The sequence below is a fragment of the Euprymna scolopes genome, chromosome 14 (assembly GCF_053919585.1).
Source record: "Euprymna scolopes isolate OS-2025 chromosome 14, ASM5391958v1, whole genome shotgun sequence".
Lineage (NCBI taxonomy): Eukaryota > Metazoa > Mollusca > Cephalopoda > Sepiida > Sepiolidae > Euprymna > Euprymna scolopes.
The window spans coordinates 85,943,961-85,971,476 of NC_136495.1; the positions used below are offsets into that span (position 1 = coordinate 85,943,961).

Consider the following 27,516-nt stretch of genomic DNA (forward strand, 5'->3'; position numbering starts at 1 on the left):
AAACAATTTTAACTAAAGATCCATAAAAACAATTTTAACTAAAGATCCATAAAAACAATTTTAACTAAAGATCCATAAAAACAATTTTAACTAAAGATCCTTAAAAACAATTTTAACTAAAGATCCAAAAAAACAATTTTTACTAAAGATCCATAAAAACAATTTTAACTAAAGATCCATAAAAACAATTTTAACTAAAGATCCATAAAAACGATTTTAACTAAAGATCCTTAAAAACAATTTTAACTAAAAGATCCTTAAAAACAATTTTAACTAAAAGATCCTTAAAAGAATCCTAGCGCTGCTCTGCAACTTTGAGTTTTGGAAGAGATAGAGTTTGAAAATATGGAGACAGACAGACAGGCAGACGTTTATATATTAGATTTGATAAATAAAAATAAAATTTTTTTTATATATTAGATTTGATAAATAAAAATAAAAAAATTTTTAAATCTAGGGTGATGCAAAACAAAAAAGAGGGGGGAATGTAACCCCTTCATCACTTAAGAAACAAAATTTAAATACAAATATGCAGCATTTCAAAATTGCTTATATCACTAATAAAAAATAACAGGTCTTTATATATAAGTAAACTTCTGCTGAAAATATCAATTCTTTATCACCTTTTATTTTACCTCTTTGTACAGAAATGGTAAAACTGTTAGAAATTAAGAGGGGGGAATATTAAACAGGAAAGCAATTTTCAAAATATAGTCAGTTGACCAAATTTCAGGCTCCTTTCCCCAAGGAATAAGAAAATGATAAAGATCTAAGGAACATATGAACCCACAAACTGCCCAAGGATTGTGTTGCATTGTTTGTCATCATCATAATGTCAAATCTAAGATGGTGACATACTTGAACAATTATGAAAATGAATTTAGTGCAGGAATAATTTTTGGTTAAAAGAAACAAATCCTGACTGCCATACTTCCAAAACTACTACATGAAGTCTACACGAGTTTCCTTAAATAATATTACATTTTGAAAAGTTATTTAAAAAAACTTTTGATGCCATACTTCGAATGTTACTAAAATCTAATTTTTGCTTTTATTGTTCTTTCTAGATGACGGTAAATTGATATGTTGGGGTTGGAATGAACACGGTATGTGTGGCAATGGAGATGAAATCAACCAATTAATTCCTGTGAACTGTTCGATACCAGACATCTTTCACGTTCTTGATGTCGGTTGTGGCACTGGTCATACTTTTGCTATTCTCAACGGCTGAAATTGGTGAAATAAAAATGCTCAAGAATTTTTCTCAGAATAAAAAGAAAATATTTTTGCTTCAATAAAACTTGTAATTCCAAAGATTTTTTTGCTATTTCTTCAAAATCTAATGTATTATTAGAGAAGAAAAAAAATCTTTTTTAACATCATTTAATAACTGTTTAGCATTTTATTGCATTTGTTTCTTTTAATTTTATATCCCCCTCCTCTCGCTACATTTAGATTTACTATTGTCTTTTGTCCAGCATTATGTTTAGATCTTTCCTAAAGCAATAATTTAAATGAATTTAGTATTTACTTGTTATGACTGGTGCATTGCCTGGAATATTTTATGTATGAACACAATCTTCATTTATTTGTAATTAATTTTGAGTGGAAATGAGAGACTTTACATAAAATCGATTTTATTTAGGCAGACTTACAAATTCAATGCTGGAAATATGTATTACTGTAAATTCTTATAAAGTTACATGAATAAATTTTAAACAGCAAAAAGAACCCAAGAGAAACAACTATCCTTTTTTTTCTTTCATAATTGTGATTCTGCGATTTTTAGAGTAAAGAAAACACAACAGATGACGATTAAAGTATTTGACATAATGCAAGTAAGAGTTGTACACAAAATTTATTAGCAACGCAAGAATTTTCTTGATAATTTTGTATAAAATCTTCTGGAAAATTCAACTTGGCAATTAAAAATAATGTCTTACATAAATCAATGCAAGAATAATTAAATAGAAAAGTTACTTTTTTTAAAAAACTAATTTTAAGTCATGAGAACACAATTTCATATTGATGGGGAGAAGTGGTTGAACAAAGTTCTGTGCTAATCAAATTGAGGCCTTCTTATTCGCAATGTATACAATCTGAATTCATTTGAAATATCAAAACCTATCAATGGGATTGTTAATGTTTGTTTCTTGGAAACAAATTAAGAAAATTGTTTATTCAAACCGAAGCAATGCTCATTTTTTTGTTATAAAATAATTGTAGTTTATCTGTTCATTTGATTTTACTAAATTTTATTAGAACAGAACCACAATTGTTTTTATGTGCATCACCTAAGCCTCTTCTCTCCCCCTCATTAAAAAGGTAAAAGTAGTAGCTTTGGTGTTGACTGAAGTTTTATTTTCTCTCCGCTTTATAATCAGCTCCATAATATGACGCTTCATAGAAATTCCAGAAGAAAGATGTAAATCACAACCAACCACTTGCTGCTTGGTCCATTTCTTCAGGTGCGATGAAAGGCTTATCAATTAATCTATAATAAAAAAAAAACAATTGTAAAGAAACATCCACTTTTTTTCATTTGATTGGTGCCTCATCAATTAGATTGCAGAAATAAAACTATTAAATGGGTTTAATCATTTTGAGAAACTCAGATTAGTTGTTTAAACACAAGTTTTAACAACTAAAAATCTTTTTAATGATTTTTTTTAGTTCATTATAGAAAGAAATTCAGACTTGGCAAAATTTTTTAATTTCATCTAAGCGAAATGTGTGTTTGTGTGTGTGTGTGCATTTTTTGTGTATGTCCGCCAAAGGCTTTTTTTCAGGGGACCACTCGATGGGGGTCACTCATTCTTAAAACTTTTTATATGCCCATATATTATCTAAGATTTACGAAATGAGTGTACCTTTAATTTTGGCGACTTTTACACACTATTTTCGCGATTTTTTTCACTTGCCATGTGTTTCTTTGGCTTTTCAGTATAAAAAAAGCGAAACTGAAAGAAAGTGATCATTCTCGGCCTGGGATTAGTGTAGTATCTGCTCCGACAGTATACAAAGCTTAATTTTGCAAAAGTTCAAGAGCGATCACCAACTTGACCACCTTGTGTGTTATGTTTAAGGGTCTTTTCCTTGTTTATACATATTTGAAAAAATGCTTAGCCATGTCACCGCATGTGACATCAGCTCTCTCATGGCAACTTTTAATATGTACATAAACCGCTTTAAAAGGGTGTCGTGATATTATAATCCAGAGTGACATACTAATTTCAAGACAAAAAATTGACATAAGATGTCATATTCCAAAAATCACACGGCTGAACTGCTGATTCCAAAAATCAGGTATATGGATCAAGTGCATGCTAGGGGATTAGTTGTAACATTCCAAAAATCACGTACAGTCACTGGAATGCTGAGACTGATACTACCCTCAGGAATTCATGTTGAAACAATGTGGGTTAAATCATGAAAAATTGTTATTGAATTAGTAACATATCTAAGAATTATGAAAAATGATGAAATAAGAGTTATCTAATTTGTGTGTTTGTCTGGGCTGTTTATTTCATTACAATGTATCAAAGTAATTTAGTAAGAAGTGGGTTAAATCATGAAAAATGATTTCTGAAATTAGTAACATATCCAAGAATTATGGGATTCAATAAGATCGGTCCAAATATATACAAGCAAATTATCCAGAGTCATCCAGGATTGAATGCAGAATACACGGGCGCCTGGTATCGAATGAGATAGATGCAAATATATACTAGCAGAATACCTGGTGTCGCCCAGGATTGAATGAGATTGATGGAAATATATACCAGCAGAATATCCGGCATTGCCCAGGATTGAATGAAATAGGTGAGAATATATACTAGCAAAATACCTGGTGTCGCTTGGGATTGAATTAGATAGGTGAAAATATATAGAAGCAGAATACCACTCATCGCCCGGGATTTAATAATGCAGATGCAAATAAATACTAACAAAATATCTGGCATCGCCGGGGATTGAATGAGATTGGTACAAATACAGAATAGACGAATACTTGGCGTCGCCCTGGATTGTATTAGATAGCTGCACATATACACTAGCAGAATACCCGGTGTCGCTCAAGATTGAATGAGATAGGTGAGAAAATTTACTAGCAATATCCCCGGCGTCACCCAGAATGAAGGCGATCGATGGAAATATATATTAGCAGAATTCCTGGCATTGCCTACGATTGAATAAGATATGGGCAAATATACACTAGCAGAATAATCAGCATTGCTCTGGATTAAATGAGGGTGGCAGAATATAAAGTTACTCCCAGAAATGGCTTAAACAATTTCCTATCTCAAAATTACTTTATTTTTTTGAAGTTGATTCCGGATATGGCTTAAACAGTTTACGATCTCAAAATTAGATTAATACATATATATTGGTGGTTTTCTACAAAAGTTTACTAGGCCAGTTTCTGTAGGGGGTAAATAGCAAATGATACAGAGACATTAAAAATTCCTCTCTCCTAAGAATAACAAATCTATTCAAAATCAAATTCAATTTTCTCATTGTTTATACGGTCCCGAGCAACGCCGGGTAGTAATCTATAAATCTCACCTGTCTGTATGAATGTATGCGTGTATGTCTTGCAAAAACTTGCGACAGAGGCGACGGATTTTCACGAGATTGGTATCATTATGAAGCTCGACCCTTCGGATGACACATATAGAAAAATTGGCCAAAAACATTAATTCCTTCACCCTCAACTGGGTACTTTTCTACAAGGAGGGTCGTTTTTTTTGCTGATATTTTTTGCAAGTTATTGAACCTTTGCTTCCACGCTGTCACATAAAAGGTGTTTTTTCAACCGCCTGTGACATCACAACCACGGTAGGCACATTGGTAAAGACCATTTGTTTTTTTTGCACCTCTTTTTCCTCTGCTGCGTTACGGGTCCGAGCCTGCTTACTCCTATTTTTTTTTTTGCTCAACCAACACCGTTACACACACCTTCACTTTCTTTTCTGCCTTTGCATCACGGGTTTAAGCCTGCCTGCCTACTCCAACTTTTTATTTTTGCTCAACACACACCTCCAAACACCTGGGCATGTCAGTAAATATGAATTTATTATCGCAATCGCATGCATCTTTGTTTTGTGTCAGCAATTTATTCGAAAATCATTCAGACTTACTTGATCATCATTTCTCCACAATAAATACACTCAGCACCAATGATTTCTTCTAATTCTCCCTGAAAAACAAAGTTTAGTTTTAGGGAAAATTGAAAATCATTCATAGTAAGAAGTTGTTTCAAGTTTTCAAATGAGAATCAGAAAAAAAAATCTAAAAATAAAAGTTGAAACATGAAATTTGCAAAAAATAAGATTTATCAAAAATGAATATTTTTCTAAAATATAATTCAGAAAGTTTCTCCTTAGTCCTAACTGTATTGCTCCATATGGCATTACACCCCCCTCCCTCAATTTTGTGAACCCAAGAATATTTATTATGATGAGATAGGTGGAAACATATACTAGCCGAATATCCAGCGTCGCCTGAGCTTGGATGAAATAGTTTGAAATATATACTAGCAGAATACTCTGCATCACTCAGGATTGAATGAGATAGGTGGAAATATATACTAGCAGATTATATATTGTGGCCCAGGATTGAATTTGATAGGTTGAAATATATACTAGCAGAATACCCATCTTCGCCCAGGATCGAGGGAGATAGGTGGGTATTCCTAGCAGAATACCCAACGTCGGCTGAAATTGAACAGATTAAATGAGACAGATGGAAATATATACTAGCAGAATATCTAGCATCGCCTGGGATTGTATGAGATTGGTGGAAATATATACTAGCAGAATATTCAGCATCGCTCGGGATTGAATGAGATTGCTAGCAGAATACATGGCTTTGACCTGTATTGAATGAGATATGTGGAAATATATACTAGCAGAAGGCTTGGCATCGCCAAGGATTGAATGAGTTAGCTGCAAATACCAGAAGTCGCATGGGATTAAATGAGATAGGTGGAAATATATACTGACAGAATACCCAGCGTCGCCTGGGATTGAATGAGATAAGTAGAAATATATACTAACAGAATACCCAGCGTTGCCCGAGATTGAAGGAGATAGGTAGAAATATATACTAGCACCCAAGATTGAATGAGATAAGTGGAAATATATACTAGCAGAAACCCGGCGCTGCCTGGGATTAAATGAGATAGGTGAAAATATATACTAGCTGAAGGCTCTGCATCGACCAGGATTGAATGAGTTAGATCAAATATATACTAGCTTAATACCAGGAGTCATCCAGGATTGAATGAAATAGGTAGAAATATATAATAGCAGAATAGCCGGTGTCGTCCAGAATGGAATGAGATAGGTTGAAATATATACTAGTAGAATAGCCGGTGTTGCCTGGGATTGAATGAGATAGGTGCAAATATATACTAATAGAATACTTGGCATGACTTGGGATTGAATTAGATGGGTGGAAATATATACTAACAAAATAGCTGGCATCGCTCGAGATTGAATGAAATAGGTTGAAATGTATGCTAGCAAAATATCTGGCTTCGCTAGGGATTGAAGGAGATTGGTGGAAATATATACTAGCAGAATACCCAGATTTTCCCGGGATTGAATGAGATAGATGGAAATATATACTAGTAGAATACCCAATGTCATCCGAGGTTAAATGAAATAGGTGGAAATATATACTACGTCGCCGGAGATTGAATGAGATAGGCGGAAATATATACTAGCAGATTATATATTGTGGCTTGGGATTGAATTTGATAGGTTGAAATATATACTAGCAAAATACCTGTCTTCGCTTGGGATCGAGTGAGAATGCAGAATACTCAACGTCGCCCTAAAAGGGTGGAAATACATACTAGCAGAATACCCGGCGCTGCCCAGGATTAAATGAGATAGGTGGAAATATATACTAGCAGAATACCCAGCATTGCTCGGGAGTGATTGAGATAGGTGGAAATATATACTAACAGGATACCAGGCGTCGCCAGCGATTGAATGAGACAGATGCAAATATATATTAGCAGCGTACCCAGCATTAGTCTGGAATAAATGAGGGTGGTAGAATATAAAGTTTGTCTCAGAAATGGCTTTAATTTTCGATCTCAAAATTATTTTATTTCCTGTATATTTTTAATAGTGTTTTTGCATGTGGCTGAAACAGTTTACAATCTCAAAATTACTTTAATTCAAATAAATTCTTTGTTTTTTATGAAAGTTAACTATGCAAGTTTCTGTAGGGTGTGATCAATATTTTTCTGAATTTTCAAGGAATGCCATAAGGGTTGTTGTGGTGGGTAGAAAGAAGTATGATTATGTTACTTTTAAAAGTGCTCTTGAGTTCTCTAGAGATTATGAAACCTTCTCTTTTGAGGTTGGGCTAGAGAGAGTAATGTCCGTTTTGGGGTCACAAAGCAATCATCCACAATGTCATATTCAAAAAATCTAGAATACCTGTGGAATCATATTCCGGGGGAAGAACTACATCAATATTGAAAATTATGGTAAAGTAACAGTTGCCTAATCATCATCTGTGTATTTATGTAATTATTTGGAAACTCTGCTGAGTTATGATCAAGAAATGATATCATTAAAATGATGTCGGTAGTCGGGAGGGAAAGAACACAGTAATGTGGAATTTTGTAGTGAAGCAAGAGCTGCCTAATCATAAGCTTCTCAACAAATTTGTTTATTTGTTTGTAAAACCTGCTGAGTAATCTCCGAAAATGAGGTCTTTTTAACAAAATAATTTGGTGTCGGTAGTGGGGAAAGTAAAATGAAACACAGTAATGTTGAAGCAAATATTATCTAATCACTTAATTGTGTCAATGTATTTATGCATTGATTTGAAAATCCTTCTGCGACATCATTCAAAAATGACATAATTTTTCTTACAATTATAGTGCCAATAGTGAGGAAAGAAAAAAATCCAGTAATGTTGAAATTTATGATGAAGCAAGGATTGCCTAACCATTAACCAAGACAATGTATTTATGTATTAATTTGGAAATCCTAATGATCCATCTTCTAAAAATGATTTTAATTTTCTTAAAATAATGGTAGCCTTGGTGGGAAGAGAAATTATTCCATATATGTTGTACAATACCTGTCGAGAGTATGTGAAATTGTTTCATATATGCTCATGGTAGGTAAACTTATTTTAAATAATTACCCGTCCTCGCAAAGGTAAAATTATTTCATATACATGCTGTAAATTACCTATCCTAGGGAAGGTACAATTATTTCATACATGTGTCCTAGGGTAGGTAAAATATTCTTTTGCTCAAAATAGCAAATGATACATAGACATTAAAAATTCCTCTATCCTAAGAATAACAAATATGTTTAAAATCAACTTCAATTTTCTCATTGTTTATAGGGTTCCGTTTGTGTATGTCCGCAAAGTCTTTTTGGGTGGGGCTATTCGCGTCGGTTAGATTCCGAAAGAAGTTTTCACATACTTTCCAGATCATAATATCTCAGATTCGCAAACAGACGTTATCTATCTTTTTTTTGACTGAGTTAAACAAAATTTCCAACATGCCGTTGTCTCGCATGTTTATCTTTTTCATATAAATAAAGCAAAACTATTTCGTATACACAAAGCAAAACTATTGGAATGCAACCGCCTGACCTTCCAGCCGGGTAGTATCTGTTCTGTAATTCATCATACTGAAACAATTCCTATTTATTTAGATACTGCTAGAGTGCCCCCTTTTGGGAGAGCTGCCCCCCCCCCCCACATTAAAAATGACTGCTTTCGTGGCAGGTTTAAAAGCAATGCCATTTCTGCAAGTCATCTTTTGTTTTTTGATTGACTATGTTAAATTTGAACGCTTTACACTTCCGGTCACGTCATGGAGTAGCCGTAAGACGTCAGATTTTCTTTCACTTTCTTTTCCGCCTTCACGGGTTCGAGCCTGTCTACCTCCTACCAATTTTTTTTTAACACCTCCAAACACCGGGCACCCAAGTTAGTCCCTAATATAAATCTCACCTGTCTGTTTAAATGTATGTATGGATGTATGTATATCTGCCTAAAACTTTTGACAGAGTCGATGGATTAACATGAAGTCAGTATCGTTTTGAAGCTTGACCCTTTGGATAACAAATATCAAAAAATTGGCTAAAAACATTTATTCTTTCACCCTTAACTGGGCACTTTTCTACAAGGAGGGGGTCGCTTTTTTTCGCCAACATTTTTAAAAGTCATCCCCTTTTTTATATTTACAAGCCTTAATTTAAAACATGTAAAGCGTCACTTCCAGTTTGGCAATGGACGCAACGGCAAAGATGTCACATTTTTCCATTCTTTTCCTCTTTCCTGTCTGCCTACTACCACGTTTTTTTTTTTTTTTGCTCAACACATACCTCCAAACACCTAGCACCCAGGCTAGTTATTATATAATTTCTTGGTGAGGCAAATATGGCTTTATACTGATGTATGTGATTTCATCGTCATAAAAATAAAACAAAAGGAATCTATAAAAAATTTGCATCCAAGTCTAAATTGAATTGAAAGATTATTTTAAAATAATTCCTGTTTCTTTTGTCAATGTTGACCATTCGTCATATCCATAAAAAATATGAAAATAATGTAATTTTTCTTTAGCAATTTAATAAGAAAAATGACTAATTGTTGAATGGCAATCTGTTGAAAACAAAGTTTCGCATATATATAGAATATAAATTTTATAAAATTAAATATTCAAACTTACATTTTTTTTGTGATTTGGGAAAAATAGAATCTTTAGACCCATTACAGCCACCCTGGTCTGCTAAGGTTTTTCTAAAATATTGCTATCTTTATTGCATAGCTTTTAAAAAAATAAAGATATAAGAGAAACAATGTATTAAAAAGGTTGGCATTAAGTTTGGATGAACCCAAAACAAACCATTTGGCTAATCAGTTGGTCTCTTTCTCATTTTTTTTCCTTCACGAGCTTCTTTTCAACTTGCCATCCACAAAAGTACAAGTACGATTAGAATTTGCACCTAATGCGTTGACGCACAGAAATATCTGCATATAACTTTAAATACTTTTTTTCTAAGGTTTTAATTTTGCAATTTCATAAAATACAAATTAAGAAAATACTCATTTTTCTTTTTACTATTTTATACTTTTACCTGATGGTCAACCTTATGTAGATATTAAATACACCAACTTAGAATACAAGAAAATAACATTTTCAGTTAAATTAGTGAATAAAAATTTGAACATTTTTTGTAAAATATTAAAAATCAAATTTATTTGTTAGTTACATATTTTAAAAAATGTTCTAGTGAAATTATTTGTTATAAACAATGTTAATTTTTATTAAGATATTAAATGTCTTCATGAGTAAACCAAATGAATGCTCATGTGCTTTACTGCATAAGATTAGTTTACTGCATAAGATTAGTTTAAGTCTAAAAACAAAAAAACTTTCATTATTTAAGAACAATCATTTTAGTACAAAGACAGCTTTTGTAAAGCTCAATTGTTCACTTCATGTAGGAAAAACCGATACATACCCACATTGGTTTAGATGACTTTTTAGATTTAGTTGGCTGTAAAAAATAGAAACTTTTTTTTATAAATAATGAACAACAGAAAGAGTTTATTCATCCATAAACTCAGTTGATCTTCACCTCGAGTTTAATAAAGCTGCGGGCTCAATTTCTCGTATGTCCATGTGTGTGTCTTTTTTGCTACAGCATAACGTAAACAGTGAATTATATTTTTAAAAATTTACTATTAATTAAATATTTATTAAAATCAAAAAAGCAAATTGAAAACCCTGTCATAAATTATTCATCAACATCCAAGAAAGTTTTATCTTATTTAAAAATTGTTACAATTTATTCCCATAATCGATCTGCTTCTCTGACATTGACAAAAATCAAAACTAACATTTTAAAACTATTTGTATAAAAGTATATATGTTCATAAATAAACATAATTTATTCATTAAAAACTCATTTTTTGATACATCATATGAATTAAGAACACATCAAAAACAAATGAAGTTGTGAGAATCAAACTGATGTCCTTGTAGAGGTCATGCCTAAAAAAATGAGTTTCAGGGAATAAGTTTTAATATTTCTACAGTTCAGTTACAAAAGCTCATGTTCAATGTTATAGCAACATAGAAATTATAAATTATTAAAAATCTACAACTTTCAAATTCTTTAAAAATACTGAATTCTTTCCAGTTTTACAGATTTTCAGACTATACATGGTTAGGTATTCATGTTTATTGTGGTAAAAATGTTATTTCACTTTATATTTTCTTTATAATATGATTACACAACAAAGAGACATAAAATAGCACCATTGTACTGCACTCAGCTGATTTTTTTGTTTACAAAGAGAATCATCACCATTAGAAAAATGTAAGACATATTCTAGAAACACTGACAGAATTAGGACACCTGAGTTTATTTAGCAAGTATATTACACCATTGGTGGTAATCCTAGAAGATTCACGAGGTTGATAGCAAAAAAAAAAACCCCGCTGTGTTAGAGCAATCTGAAATGTTATAGATATTTTTTCAAAAAACTTTTTTATCATTTGGTAATAGCTGGGGAGGGAGCATCCTACTCAATGGCAGACATTCCAACTGTGAGATTTTTTCAAGATTCTCAGATTAAAGCCTTAAATGACAAGCACAGGTTATTTTAAGTTAGAAAAATTAAAAGAAAATTGCTTAATTAAAGCTAATAAACAAATATCCTCCTAACTTCTCGAATCTCAATCATTTACACTGTAATGCTTTAAATTACTTTAAAAACGACATCATAGTCAATATTCTTTCTTATATTTCTTTCTCTTCTGAAATATTATTCGAATCATCTGTATAAAGTCCAACAATGTTCAAGCTGCCTGATTGATTATTGGAAAACAAATAGAAAATGGACGTTATTTTGAATAATAAGTCTGATTCAAAATGTATGGTCAAAATACATTCTCACTGTTTAGGTGTACCTATAGTAATTGCTGCTTCGATTAAATGAACATCAACCTTCTACCATTACACAGCTCAATTTTTAATTGAATGACATTTAGTATCACAAGTGATGACAATCTGTTTGACACTTCTGTTAGATAATTCTCATATGCAATTTTAACAAATGATTTGCAATCAATTGACTGAAATTTCATTAAAGAATCCAAAGTTCATTTGTAACACAAATTGTTCTTTTGCTTAACTAATTTATATCAATACATTTTTTTTTTAATTTTTGGAAATATTTTTTCTCTAAGTTTTACATATTTTAAACCATGATACCACTGTCTGCAAAACCGGCACATTTTACCATTAAACCTCCTGTCAAGGGGCGAGGTGGATCATTTTGGCTTCTCTTATTTTTAAAGCATTGTTTTATGGCCATACTTTTTTTTTTTTAAATTATTTTTCAACAGATTTTCAGTGATCAACAACTAAGATACATGCAGTGCATACTACAAAGAAAAACTTAATGAGTTTGAGAGCCTAAAGTTTCAGCATTGTCTCTTCTATGAGAAAGGGACTGTAGAAAAGAGAAGATATCATTTATTAGATTTTGAAAAACTTTGTGCAGCACAGTCAAGTTATATTAATCTCTTTCACCTCTAAATCTTTATCACTTGTTTTTCAAGAGTTTTTACCAATTTTGCTGATTATGTTTTCCTCTTTCTTCTGCAACTTCCTTTTGTTTAAGACTCACCTATCTGTTTTTTTTTCAATGATAAGTATTGATAATATGGCTGATGGTAAACAGGTTGATACCAACAAGACCTACATATGGTTCCTCTGTGAGTTTTTGTTCATATGTGTTTGGCTAATTAGAATAGACACCTAATGTGTTTGGCTCATTAGACAAAGTAAAAGAAGACATATTTATTAGTTCAGAACACAAATGTAGGCCAAGTAAAATTGTTAACTTACCTTCATTTTTTCAGTTGAGGATTGTAAGTGCAAAGCAAATATCAAGTTTTGTACACTCGGTTCGTTTAATTTCTTTTGTAATTCTTCAACTGTTTTTCTTTTTGAAGGGGAAAGATTTGGAATAACCTTGAATAAAATACACAAAAATTTTAATCAAATTATTTTACAGATTTTTTGTTAATAATTTTTAAACATAACATTTTGTCACTTCAACATCCAAATAATTTGTGAGCTGATACATAAAATACAAAATTTAAAAAATATATTTAATTCCATTTCAATTTAGCATTTTTTTTAAATTCTTAAACTGGCTGTCAATTTTATATCGATTGGTGTCTTCATTGTTAACCATTCTTTGAACAGACCTTTGCATAATAAAACATTTTATTGATTGGAATCATCTAATCATTTTCAGCAGATTCTGTTTAAATGCACACGACACTCATTATATGTCGATGACTTACGTCAATGAAAACTTTTAACAATTCTTTTATTCGATTTTTTTTGTGAAAAAAATTTGATTTAATCTAATTAGTGAAAAGAAGTTATTCTCATATCAAGTTTTAAAGTAATTTTTTTTTAAAGACAGGGGTACAGGCTAAACACACATTTTACTTGTTATTTTTAATTTTTAAGTGGTGTAAATGATTTAATACCTTTTTTTTTGGTTTTAACAATTACATATAGGGTAGGATTGGTTAAGAAAAACTTTCAATCGAATTTGAAATTGTTCGCATTTTGATGATCAAACTTATACTTATGTTTAATTATAAGTTTATTATTCTGATCGCTTTTAATAATTTAGGATCACAAAATCCAATACAAAATATTATTGAAAAAAATAATTTTAAGAAGTTCCACTATTTATTTTGTGAGCACGTCGTAACTTCCTACTTATGTATTTGTGATGTGTTATTAAAAAAAAAATATGTAAGAAAATATATTGTCTAAAATAACTAATAAAAACCGAAATATAAAAGACCAACATCAAAAGTATGTGATCGAAAATATGATTTTTACAATGTGTTTGTTAAATATAATGTGGCTACTCAAAATATAAGTATCAAGCAGCCAGAATGACAGTCTTATGTTCTTGGAATTCGGAATGTACGAGTACATTTAGAGAATTTCCCTTCTAAACAAAATCCAGTGAGTAACAGTTAAAGAAGATAATTTGAAGTAGATAAAAAATGTAGCTTCATTCCAGTAAAGCAACTGGCCCTGACGGCATCCCAATTATAGTGTTAAAAAAGCTTTAACCAGAACTTGCTCCCATACTTACGAAACTGCTTAAGCATTGCCTTAAGGAGAAGTGCTTTCCGACTCCCTGGAAAACCTCATCAGTATGCCCTGTATTTAAGAATTCAGGTGATAAGTCACCTCCCTCTCAGTACAGACCAATAAGTCTCCTGTGTGTTATGAGTAAGTTGCTGGAATCCATATTAAATAGAGAAATAGTCAACCATCTCAGTAGAAACAACCTTCTTAGTGACACACAATATGGTTTCCGTTCTGCAAGATCTACTGCAGATGTGCTAACGGTTATATCTCACAGGATTAGTGAATCTCTTGATAAAGGCTTCCTTTCTAGGGCAATTGCTCTTGACATATCAAAGGCCTTTGACAAGGTATGGCATAAGGGCCTACTTCACAAGATTTCCAGCTACAGTATAATTGGAAATGTTTTCTCAATCATTAAATCATTTCTCTCCGATAGGCTCATAAGAGTAGTGGTCGATGGACAAAAATCAGAGGCCTGCAGTATTAATGCTGGAGTCCCTCAAGGGTCAATCCTGGGCCCAACTCTCTTCCTGATCTACATCAATGATCTCCCTAAACACATACTTAAATCATCTATGCTGATGACACAACCATCTACGGCAACACATCAAAGGCTGTAAATGACAAAGTTCTCTCTGATTCTGTCTCCTCTGATCTTGAGCGCGTGGTTCAGTGGAGGAAGACGTGGCTGGTTACCTTTAAAGCATCTAAAACAAAACTCCTATCTTTACATCATCAACGCTCTGGTCCCCATCTGGCATCAATTGAAATGGATGGCTCTTGTCTAGGAGAAGCTCCATGTTTTGACAAGCTTCTGGGATTAACATTTACTCCTGATCGGAAATGAAACAAGTACACCAAGTCTGTTGCCAAGGTCGCTGGAAAGATGGTGGGATCCTTCTACCGCTCTAGAAGATATCTCACTACTGATGCAATTCTCTATCTATATAAAAGCCAAGTACATCCAAGGATGGAATACTGCTGCCATATCTGGGCAGGAGCTGCTAAAAAAGCCTATCCTGCCTTGACAGAGTACAAAATAGACTTTGTGGCTTAGTGGGGGATGCCCTTTTCTCTACCCTGCAACCTCTCTCCCACAGAAGAGACGTTGCGAGCCTATCTTTGTTTTATCGTTATTTCCATGGCAGGTGCTCGTCTGAGCTCCAATCTCTGGTCCCCCCCTCGCCAATTTTTCACAAAAAACACCCGTCTAGCTGAATCCACTGTGAAAAATTTCCCCCACTCTTTATCTGTGCCTAAATCAAAACATAGATTCCATGAACAAAGCTTCTTTCTTAGAACTGCATGCCTGTGGAACTCTGTTCCGTCTGCCTGCTTCCCACCTGACTACAACTTGGATATCTTCAAGTCCAACGTTAACAAATTCCTAATGAACCACCCTCTTAAGTAAACACTTCATTAAATCTCCACACTAATGTACTGTACTTGCAATAACCCTTATCCCTGAGTGGCTTCCGGGCCTTGATAAGTGGTGACCACCATGTAAAAAAAAAAAAGAAAGCTACTTTCTTTTGTGAGAGTCAGATTTGCTGGATAAAAAGTAATAATCATTAATGCATAATTTCCAGAAATACCTATGAAGATGACTTAAGTTTGCTTAGCAGAGTAATTTAGCATATGAAATGATTAGTTTTTTATAATGTCTTAAGGTGTACATAAAGAACATTTTATCATATGGATGCCTATTTGGACTTTTTTGTTTTAATCAATAATCTCATTAACTTTAAAAGGAAAAAGTTTCACAGATTGTTGGAGATTATGACCCTATGAAGGTAGGTATTCAGTACATTTGCTAGTTTGCATAGCTAAGCAAAAAAAAAAAAAAAGAATAAAAAAAGTTAAATCAGGCATTTACAATAAGTCAAATATTTTAAAACTCGTTTTAAATAATTACAAAGAGAGGTTTTACACTAAACACAGGTGATTGTAATAAAAAGGAAATATTTGATATAAAATTGTAAACAATATCAGAATGGAATTTAGTTTAAGCAAAATAAAATGTTACAAATAGTTTGAATTGAAGACAGCTTAGGATGTCTACATAAACAAAAGTTAAACATATTTAACAATAAACAAACAAATTGACCTTTTTATGTAAAGTGCTTATGTAAGAGAGAACAAAAAATAGTGTTAATGTTAATACATGTAAACACAATCAGTCAGAATCGGAGAGAGAAAGTCAGAGTAGATTTCAAGCTACTGGAGAGATTAGCTTGGGAGATATTGTCTCTTGCATTCCAAGAGCTTTAAAAAAAGGATGTAGAAATATAACGAGAGACATTGTGCACTACTTTGCATGCAAGCAAGATTTTCCTTACAGAGTTTTGACCTGGGCAAGCTGCCAATGATTGGGAGGAACAAAGGAAAAAAGAAATAAGTGTCTAGTGAGCCACACAGATATGCTTATTTGAATGTGTAAACACCTGCATTCACACAAAAGACCAACGGACACTATATTTTATGCATACATTTCCAGAGACATGTTTAGTGTGTGTATATACACTGCTACATGTTTAGTGTGTGTATATACACTGCTACATGTTTAGTGTGTGTATATACACTGCTACATGTTTAGTGTGTGTATATACACTGCTACATGTTTAGTGTGTGTATATACACTGCTACATGTTTAGTGTGTGTATATACACTGCTACACCTGTTATGCAACATTTACATGGTTATATGATTATGTTTATATATACACCCTGCTATACAACACAAATTCGAAATATTTCATCAGATCTACACCAAAAATATCCATTATTTTGAAATTCATCCAATTCTTAAAATGATTTACATTAGATTTATTTTGTTTTCATTCTCATTTTGTTCTAAAAGTGTATTAATCTATCAGAAAAAATAAATATAATTGTAAATTCAGTTTTTGAAATCTTGCCAATAAATTAACAGTATGTTCTATGCTTAAAAATCACATTATTTTAAAGATTTCAATTAAGCAACTCTTCATTCTTCTCTAGTAAAGTAGTTAAACCTAAGGATTCTAACTTATTTTTATAATTGAGATCCTTTAATCTTTTTTTTTTTCAAATTGTCTTCACATTGTGGTGAATATATAAATATCTCATTAACTACTGTTAATTTTTTCATTTCATCTCAATATACAAATCTATAGAAGTAAGGTTCATATTTTTTTTTTTTTTAAATTCCATTGTTTTACTGTGAATGATTTTATGAAGAATTCAGATTTTAGATATTTCAAAGCAACATGGCATTTAATTAAAAAAAACTATTTCCTGTAAATTTGATAAAATTCTTACAACAGAAATCATGGACAATATTAGTTTGCACATTTGAGAAATATATTTCCAATATAAAAAAGTTTGGGGAAACTAAGTACTTACTTCTGAGATGAGACAATCTCGATGGAATTTGTGATCACAAGGGAACACATAAAATGCTTGTGTCATCAAAGGAAATTTGCAGATATAACATTTGTCCTGAGATTTAACAAAAGCAAATCTGTGAGAAGAAAAAAAACAAAACAATTTAATATTCTTGATAAAAATTAAAAACAGAATGACAACAAGATTAAAATAATTACATTTGTGTATAATTTATAACTTCCTGTAAACCAGAACTCTTTTGGACTTTATTTTTAAGGGGATTTTGATGAGCTCTAATTCAGAAAAAGTATAATAGTTCCATATTTATTCGTGTTGGTGGAGTTAGACGAAGAAAACAAGGAACAATATTTCACTTTTATTTATTTTTACTCATGTTTATTTTCTTCATTTTTTTTATTAAAACTACACGAATAAATGTGAAATTATTTTTTTATTTAAACTACACAAATAAATGGGAAATTATTTTTTATTAAAACTACACAAATAAATGGGAAATTATTTTTTATTAAAACTACACGAATGGGAAATTATTTTTTATTTAAACTACATAAATAAATGGGAAATTATTTTTTTTATTAAATACTCATGAATAAATGGGAAATTATTTTTTAGTTAAACTACACGAATACATGGGAAATTGTTTTTTATTAAAACTACACAAATAAATGGGAAATTATTGAGCAACAAAAACCAATTTTTTAAGTTTTCAGAATTTATTTTGAATAATGCATAAACAACGGATTATTACACTTAGAATGCCCTCGAAGGGTCTCTTGATTAATCTTTGCAGTTAAAATATTGTGAGCGAACTTTGTTTTGAATATTTTGATATCTTCAGAATTTATTAGAAATGGCTTATTTCTTTTACAATTGAAGGGCTCAGCAAAAAAAGGAAAAGTTTGTAAAATTTACTTTTAAACAGATTTTAGATTTTTTTTTTTTTTTTAGAGACGTGTGATTTTGGGCAGGTTATTCAATTTGGCAGACAATCTTTTTGGCACCTTCTCATTGGCTGGGTTGGGTCATGTCATGTAAACAATCATCAATGTTTTCTTGATTAGTAAAATTAACAAATATTTCTGAGCGGATTAATTCAACTTTTTTTCCAGTCTCTGGAGGAACTTTTCCACTTTTTAAAAAATGTTTCTTTGTTAAAATCTTACTTGAAAAGAAATGAAAATGTATTAACAAGTCAAAACAATTGATGATTTATTTAAAGTTTGATATCTTTTTGTAAAAAATTTTCTACCAGGAAATTAACCTGGATAAAAAATTAAATATTTTGACTGTCAAAATATCAAAATATTTTCAGTAAACCTTAAATGTGGTTTCCTGATGGAACTCGGATCTTTCAGATAAACATCTGAAAGTTTGTAGTCTGTCTAAATTATTAAAACAGTATTATTCATTGTGAAGATAATAATAATAATAATAATAAAAGAATGAAGCAAGAAGATTGCTTCAGAGTATTCTCAAAAAAGAAACTTAAAGAAAGGTGTCTTGAGCTGATAGGATTTTTAATTCATAATACAAATTAAAATGATTTTTAATTCATAATACAAATTAAAACGATTTGTAATTCATAATATAAATTCAAATGATTTTAAAATCATAATATAAATTCAAATGATTTTAAAATAATAATATAAATTCAAATGATTTGTAATTCATAATATAAATTCAAATGATTTTTAATTCATAATATAAATTCAAATGATTTTTAATTCATAATATAAATTCAAATGATTTTTAATTCATAATTTAATTTCAAATGATTTTTAATTCATAATATAAATTCAAATGATTTGTAATTCATAATATAAATTCAAATGATTTGTAATTCATAATATAAATTCAAATGATTTGTAATTCATAATATAAATTCAAATGATTTGTAATTCATAATATAAATTCAAATGACTTATAATTAATAATATAAATTCAAATGCTTTTTAATTCATAATACAAATTCAAATGATTTTTAATTCATAATACAAATTCAAATGATTTGTAATTCATAATATAAATTCATATGATTTGTAATTCATAATATAAATTCAAATGATTTGTAATTCATAATATAAATTCAAATGATTTGTAATTCATAATATAAATTCAAATGATTTGTAATTCATAATATAACTTCAAATGATTTGTAATTCATAATATAACTTCAAATGATTTTTAATTCATAATATAAATTCAAATGATCGTTAATTCATAATATAAATTCAAATGATTTTTAATTCATAATATAAATTCAAATGATTTTTAATTCATAATATAAATTCAAATGATTTTTAATTCATAATATAAATTCAAATGATTTTTAATTCATAATATAAATTCAAATGATTTTTAAATCATAATATAAATTCAAATGATTTTTAATTCATAATATAAATTCAAATGATTTTTCAAATCATAGTATAAATTCAAATGATTTGTAATTCGTAATATAAATTCAAATGATTTGTGTTCATGAATTCAAATGATTTGTAAGTCATAAATTCAAATGATTTTTAATTCATAATACAAATTCCAATGATTTTTAATTCATAATACAAATTCAAATGATTTTTAATTCATAATACAAAATCAAATGATTTTTAATTCATAATATAAATTAAAATTATTAGTAATTAATAATATAGATTCAAATGATTTTTAATTCATAATATAAATTCGAATTTATTACAATTACAATTCATAATATATATTCAAATGATTTGTAATTCATAATAAATATTTACATGACTTTTAATTCATAATACAAATTTAAATGATTTCTAATTCATAATACAAATGTAAATGATTATTAATTCATAATTTCAAATGATTTTTAATTCATAATATAAATTAAAATGATTGTTAATTCATAATATAAACTGAAATGATTTTTAATTCATAATATAAATTGAAATGATTTTTAATTCATAATATGAATTCTAATGATTTGTAATTCATAATATGAATTCTAATGATTTGTAATTCATAAATTGAAATGGTTTTTAAATTCATAATACAAATTCAAATGATTTTTACTCCATGAATTCAAATGATTTGTAATTCATAATATAAATTGAAATGATTTTTAATTCATAATATAACTTCAAATGATTTTTAATTCATAATATAAAGTCAAATGATCGTTAATTCATAATATAAATTCAAATGATTTTTAATTCATAATATAAATTCAAATGATTTTTTATTCATAATATAAATTCAAATAATTTTTAAATCATAATATAAATTCAAATGTTTTGTAATTCATAATATAACTTCAAATGATTTTTAAATCATAATATAAATTCAAATGATTTTTAATTCATAATATAAATTTAAATGATTTTTAAATCATAATATAAATTCAAATGATTTGTAATTCATAATATAAATTCAAATGATTTGTAGTTCATAATATGAATTCAAATGATTTGTAATTCATGAATTTAAATTATTTTTAATTCATAATATGAATTTAAATTATTTTTAATTCATAATATCAATTGAAATGATTTTTATTTCATAATATAAATTCACATGATTTTTAATTCATAATATAAATTCAAATGATTTTTAATTCATAACATAAATTCAAATGATTTTTAATTCATAATATAAATTCAAATGATTCTTAATTCATAATATAATTTCACATGATTTTTAATTCATAATATAACTTCACATGATTTTTAATTCATAATATAAATTCAAATGATTTTTAATTCATAATATAAATTCAAATGATTCTTAATTCATAATATAAATTCACATGATTTTTAATTCATAATATAAATTCAAATTATTTGTAATTCATAATATAAATTCAAATACTTTTTAATTCATAATATAAATTCAAATGATTTGTAATTCATGATTTCAAATGATTTTTAAGTCATAATGCAAATTCAAATGATTTGTAATTCAAAATATAAATTCAAATGATTTGTAATTCATAATATAAATTAAAATGATTTGTAATTCATAATATGAATTCAAAGGATTTGTAAACAAAGAACATCAATGTTTTCTTGATTAGTAAAATTAACAAATATTTCTGAGCGGATTAATTCAACTTTTTTTCCAGTCTCTGGAGGAACTTTTCCACTTTTTAAAAAATGTTTCTTTGTTAAAATCTTACTTGAAAAGAAATGAAAATGTATTAACAAGTCAAAACAATTGATGATTTATTTAAAGTTTGATATCTTTTTGTAAAATATTTTCTACCAGGAAATTAACCTGGATAAAAAATTAAATATTTTGACTGTCAAAATATCAAAATATTTTCAGTAAACCTTAAATGTGGTTTCCTGATGGAACTCGGATCTTTCAGATAAACATCTGAAAGTTTGTAGTCTGTCTAAATTATTAAAACAGTATTATTCATTGTGAAGATAATAATAATAATAAAAGAATGAAGCAAGAAGATTGCTTCAGAGTATTCTCAAATGATTTGTAATTCATAATATAAATTCAAATGATTTGTAATTCATAATATAAATTCAAATAATTTTTAATTCATAATATAAATTCAAATAATTTTTAATTCATAATATAAATTCAAATAATTTTTAATTCATAATATAAATTCAAATAATTTTTGATTCATAATATAAATTTAAATGATTTGTAATTCATAATATAAATTTAAATGATTTGTAATTCATAATATAAATTCAAATAATTTTAAATCATAATATAAATTCAAATAATATTTAATTCATAATATAAATTCAAATAATTTTTAATTCATAATATAAATTCAAATAATTTGTAATTCATAATATAAATTCAAATGATTTGTAATTCACAATATAAATTCAAATGATTTGTAATTCATAATATAAATTCAAATGATTTGTAATTCATAATATAAATTCAAATGATTTGTAATTCATAATATAAATTCAAATGATTTGTAATTCATAATATAAATTCAAATGATTTTTAATTCATAATATAAATTAAAATGATTTTTAATTCATAATATAAATTAAAATGATTTTTAATTCATAATATAAATTCAAATGATTTGTAATTCATAATATAAATTCAAATGATTTGTAATTCATAATATAAATTCAAATGATTTTTAATTCATAATATAAATTCAAATGATTTTTAATTCATAATATAAATTCAAATGATTTTTAATTCATAATATAAATTCAAATGATTTTTAATTCATAATTTAATTTCAAATGATTTTTAATTCATAATATAAATTCAAATGATTTGTAATTCATAATATAAATTCAAATGATTTTTAATTCATAATATAAATTCAAATGATTTTTAATTCATAATTTAATTTCAAATGATTTTTAATTCATAATATAAATTCAAATGATTTGTAATTCATAATATAAATTCAAATGATTTTTAATTCATAATATAAATTCAAATGATTTTTAATTCATAATTTAATTTCAAATGATTTTTAATTCATAATATAAATTAAAATGATTTTTAATTCATAATATAAATTCGAATGATTTTTAATTCATAATTTAATTTCAAATGATTTTTAATTCATAATATAAATTAAAATGATTTTTAATTTATAATATAAATTCAAATGATTTTTAATTCATAATTTAATTTTAAATGATTTTTAATTCATAATATAAATTAAAATGATTTTTAATTCATAATTTAATTTCAAATAATTTTTAATTCATAATATAAATTCAAAGAAAAAAAAAACGAATATTAAATGTGATATTGAGCTTTTTTAGGCTAATTCTTTTCTAGAATTCTTTCCTTCTCAGATTCTTAACAATTATTTCCCCTAAGTGAAGGCTTATGCTGAACTGTTTTTTTCAGTCTGGCAAGATTTCCGAAAAGAAGAACCGAAAAGACTCTGAGAAATTTCAAGAAAAGAAAGTAAGAACTCTTTTATAAAAAAATTGTTTGCATCCTTCTTTGTAAAGTTTTTCAAAGCAAAAAAAATGAGGTGTTTATGCTAAAAGAAAATATTGTTGGCCTCTAAAAAGAAAATGCACAAGCATTTCAAGCATTAATCCAGGATTGTTTTTTTTTGTCTGTAAAAAACTTAAACTGTGAGTAGTTTTTTTGTCTTAACTATTTTATTAAATCACATTCAGGCGTGTATGCATTGTCTCTTATTATTTGTCTCTTAAAATAAATTTCTTGTTCAATTGATGCACGTGTTTTATAATGATTCAAGCGATTGTTTTTCTTTTTATTATTATTCTAATTCAGAGAAAAATAAATGGACTTGTTAATTGCAATATATTTAAGATTAAGAAACTTTTTTTCTTGATTTCAAAATTTTTAATGGATGTATGTTTCTCCTTATGCATACAATTAATTTTAAATATATTTTTCCCAAAACAATAATTTATCAAATTTGCACTTTAATGGTACAGTTTAATTGATATTCTCATTATAAAAACAAATTTATTAAATGTTATTTTTGATTTCCATGCTCTTTAATTCAGCTTGACCCCAACAGATCTACTCTTTCTTTTCCTGTTTAGTAGATTGGTAGATTGAAACAAATTAATAATACTATAAAACGCTTACAGCCATAAAATGCTTTTTATAAGCACAGATTTCAAGGAGGTTCTACTGAAATTGTAACTTTTTTACAAGCTAAAATACTTAAAAATCTTTAAATTACCACAATTTTATTCAGAAATAATTATCCTTTCACATGTATAAATGATAATCTGCATGATATATTTTAAGCTGATAAAAAATGTTATTGCCATTTTGTAACATTTTTTGTGGCTTCCTCATTCTTTTAAAAGTTTGTTAGCACACCTCTGAGTAATTTTATCATGCAAGCTTGAAAATAATCAGGAAAGACATTAATCTTAATCTTTTTGCAGTACAAAATAAACCAAGCTTTTTTTGTTGTATAGAAAATAACAAACATGACGAATATGAAACTTTTTTTTTTTATATTTTCTACCACAACTAGTAAGTAAATGAATCTTTTTACTGTTTTTATGCATGAAAATTATGATTTTGTTTTCTCTTTTCATAGTAGCAATTTTTAATTACCCTATCCAAAAAAATATTGTCTCAGTTTCAAAAATCAACAATTTGACTGTTTCACTGACACTAATATCGCTGATAATGCATCAACTAACAGCAGCAGCAGCTGTTTATAAAAATCACTATAATATACATTTCAAAATAAGCCTGTAAACTATGTTTACAGGCTTATTTTGAATAACAAAAAAGACTTTTTGCTTAAATTTTTTAATTTGCAGTTTTTAGTTACTTCTTCAAGAAATATCGATTTTCAAATATATTTAACTTTCAAACTTCTAGTCATATATAATATTTTAACTGCCTATTTAAAAACCATAATTAGATGTGAATACCCTAACAATCTTGTCTGAAATGGAGAAAAAAAAATAGAAATCAATGTGGGGGGGGTACTGTTTCATATATAACCTTAACATAAAAGGATTCCTCAATTTTCAGCCATTCTTGCCCTTTAAAACAGTTAAGTCTGAGTGTGAAGTGCCACCTAAAAAAAAAAAAAAAGTGCACAGGATTTATATTTCATAGAAAAAAATAGTTAACTGCACTAAAATACTAGAATGGCCTTGAAATGGTGGAATCTTTTACATGAAATTTATGTGAAACTAATCCCTCAATCTAAATTCTAAAATAATTGTTTTTATTTTTTCTTTCTACCAAATTTTCAGGATGTTCACATATAATTTCCTCTGACTACCACTAACTGGAAATCTGAATGACAAGTCTCTCCTCCTCCATAAAAATCTTCTAAAAAAGGGACCAACACCTTAAAAAAAGGGCACAGAATTTATCTCCCATAGAAAAATTGGTTAACTGCCTTAAAATAGGGGATTAGTTTACATTTAATTCATATGTGAAACTAATCCCCACTCTAAATGCCAAAATAATTGCTTTTGTTTTTTTTTCTTGTTGCCAAGTTTTTCAATTTATTCACATGTAATTGTATACAAAAGATAGAATTTCATATTTTAGGGAATATGATGGATGTATACAATTTAGTGGAACGTGTCAATCTACAATATCAAAGAATCTTGAAATATATTTATTTTTAAACTTTTAGGTTTCAATTTCTAGCTCATAAAATACATTACAATGTCTTTTCTTCCTTTTTAACCAATAACATAGGATTTTTAAGATATTGCAGTATATTTATGTACATTCAACTGCAAATTACTTGAAACCCATTAATTTCTGGAGATTTTTAGTGGAATATTCGGATTCCTTGCATAAAAGTACACTTATGTAGCACTTATTATGTGTTTTTACAAAATTATAACATTTCTATTGAAAAAGTACTGTAAAAAATGTGATGAAATGCATTTGGTTTTAAAGAGGGAAAATATCCAAATGTGTGAGGCAGAAAAATAAGCATAACTTCTTTTTTTTTGTGTCAGATTTTAAAAGATTCTTTCTTAGACTATCAAGTTCTTTGTAATTATTTTAAGCAATTTTCAATTTTTGTATTCATTTATTCAAATAACCTGTTGCCACATCAGGAGTTCTTGGCATAAAACTCGTAATTATCAAGTATTTATGAATGGGAAACTTGTTTCAACCAAAATTTATTAAAAAAAAAAAAAATCATCATTTTTAGAATTATTTGTTTTAAATCAAAGCATCACAAACAAAAGATGATGAAATTATTTGCTAAATAAGTTAAGTTAAATCATTGGCTCAAATTTAGATTTCTTAAAAAAACAAATTCTAAAAAATGAATCAATGTTCATGACCTTATTGCTAAAAAAAGAGAGAAAAAGATGGCTCACTTGTTGCGAAAACTTTGAATTTCTTTTCTGATTTCTTCAGCACTTTTTGTGGCGTGGTCCATTTCTTCTTTGAGTGAATCAATATGTTCATTATACTTCTCCAAAGAAGCAATAATTGCATCCTAAAATAAAATATAGACAAAAAGAAAACCTCCATGCCATCTTCATCCATGTTTTCTTAAAAAAAATAGTGTATATAAATTACTTGAATATGTTCGGTAATTATCCCGAACTGATTTTTTTTAATATACTAAAAAGTTTTTAACACTGCTGCATAATATATAAAAAAAATTGCCATTGAAAGTTAGGACACTTTTATGTGATAGTGAATACAAAGCCAACTGAAGATAAAAGCCTGAAATAAGTGAAAAAATCTTTATAAACATAATGCCATAGTTCATTAAAAAGATAATGTTGATTGATAACTTTAAAAAATTTTTTTTTAGACATACCTAATCCTCAACAATAGTGAAATCACATGCCGTGACAAAAATTGCATGGAAATGGTACAGAAGAGTGAGTTTGTTTGCTTAAAGGCATTTCAACCTCTAGGGGTCATTTAATGCCAAGAAAGGGTTTGACATAGGAAGTTTTAAATTTCTTAAAAAGTTTATCTTCATAAGCAAAATGCTTTAAATTTTCCAAAAAATTTGTTTCAAATGTGACGAGTTTGTTTTTCTAGAACGTTACTAGATTAGTTTGCAGGAGTTTAAATAAATTTGTTTCTTCAACTACTTTAAAACCTGTTAAGGCTCCACTTCCTGGAATACTTTTCCAATACTTGCTGTTCTGAAATATCCCTTCTGGATGTGTTTATATCTTCTACACTCCATCAGAAAATGTTTTATTGTTATTTGTGTGTTGCAGAGTGTGCAGTTTGGTGCTTACTTCGCTTTGATTAGGTAGGAATGGGTTAGTTTTGTGTGTCCAATTTGTATTTGGTTCAGTGCAAGCTCCTCCCTTCTTCCCTTCAAGGCTTTTTGTTTTTTATTTTTGATTCTAGGCTGATGCTCATGCAGTTTTTATTTTTGATTCTAGGCTGATACTCATGCAGTTTTTATTTTTGATTCTAGGCTGATGCTCATGCAGTTTTTATTTTTGATTCTAGGCTGATACTCATGCAGTTTTTATTTTTGATTCTAGGCT

The 27,516-nt window shown here is 28.3% G+C and overlaps 2 protein-coding genes across 8 annotated transcripts in view; one reads left to right on the forward strand and one right to left on the reverse strand.

The window, feature by feature from the left end:
• LOC145293144 (secretion-regulating guanine nucleotide exchange factor-like) overlaps positions 1-1,314 on the forward strand; it is an 85,043-nt gene extending 83,729 nt beyond the window's left edge. For all 3 annotated transcript variants that reach the window (XM_080139565.1, XM_080139564.1, XM_080139566.1), the window contains one exon: positions 1,068-1,314. In XM_080139565.1, coding sequence (XP_079995691.1) covers positions 1,068-1,231 — 164 coding nt within the window. In that variant the 3' untranslated portion in view covers positions 1,232-1,314. The remainder of the gene's footprint in view (positions 1-1,067) is intronic.
• Positions 1,315-1,839: 525 nt separating this feature from the next.
• LOC145293143 (vacuolar protein sorting-associated protein 18 homolog) overlaps positions 1,840-27,516 on the reverse strand; it is a 326,884-nt gene continuing 301,207 nt past the window's right edge. For 3 of the 5 annotated variants that reach the window (XM_080139561.1, XM_080139559.1, XM_080139558.1), the window contains 6 exons: positions 26,371-26,492; positions 17,576-17,693; positions 12,912-13,037; positions 10,515-10,550; positions 5,139-5,197; positions 1,840-2,494 (listed from right to left, as the gene is read on the reverse strand). In XM_080139561.1, the coding sequence (XP_079995687.1) occupies positions 2,431-2,494; positions 5,139-5,197; positions 10,515-10,550; positions 12,912-13,037; positions 17,576-17,693; positions 26,371-26,492 (525 nt within the window). In that variant the 3' untranslated portion in view covers positions 1,840-2,430. The remainder of the gene's footprint in view (positions 2,495-5,138; positions 5,198-10,514; positions 10,551-12,911; positions 13,038-17,575; positions 17,694-26,370; positions 26,493-27,516) is intronic. The other 2 variants (XM_080139563.1, XM_080139560.1) reach the window with 1 other exon arrangement.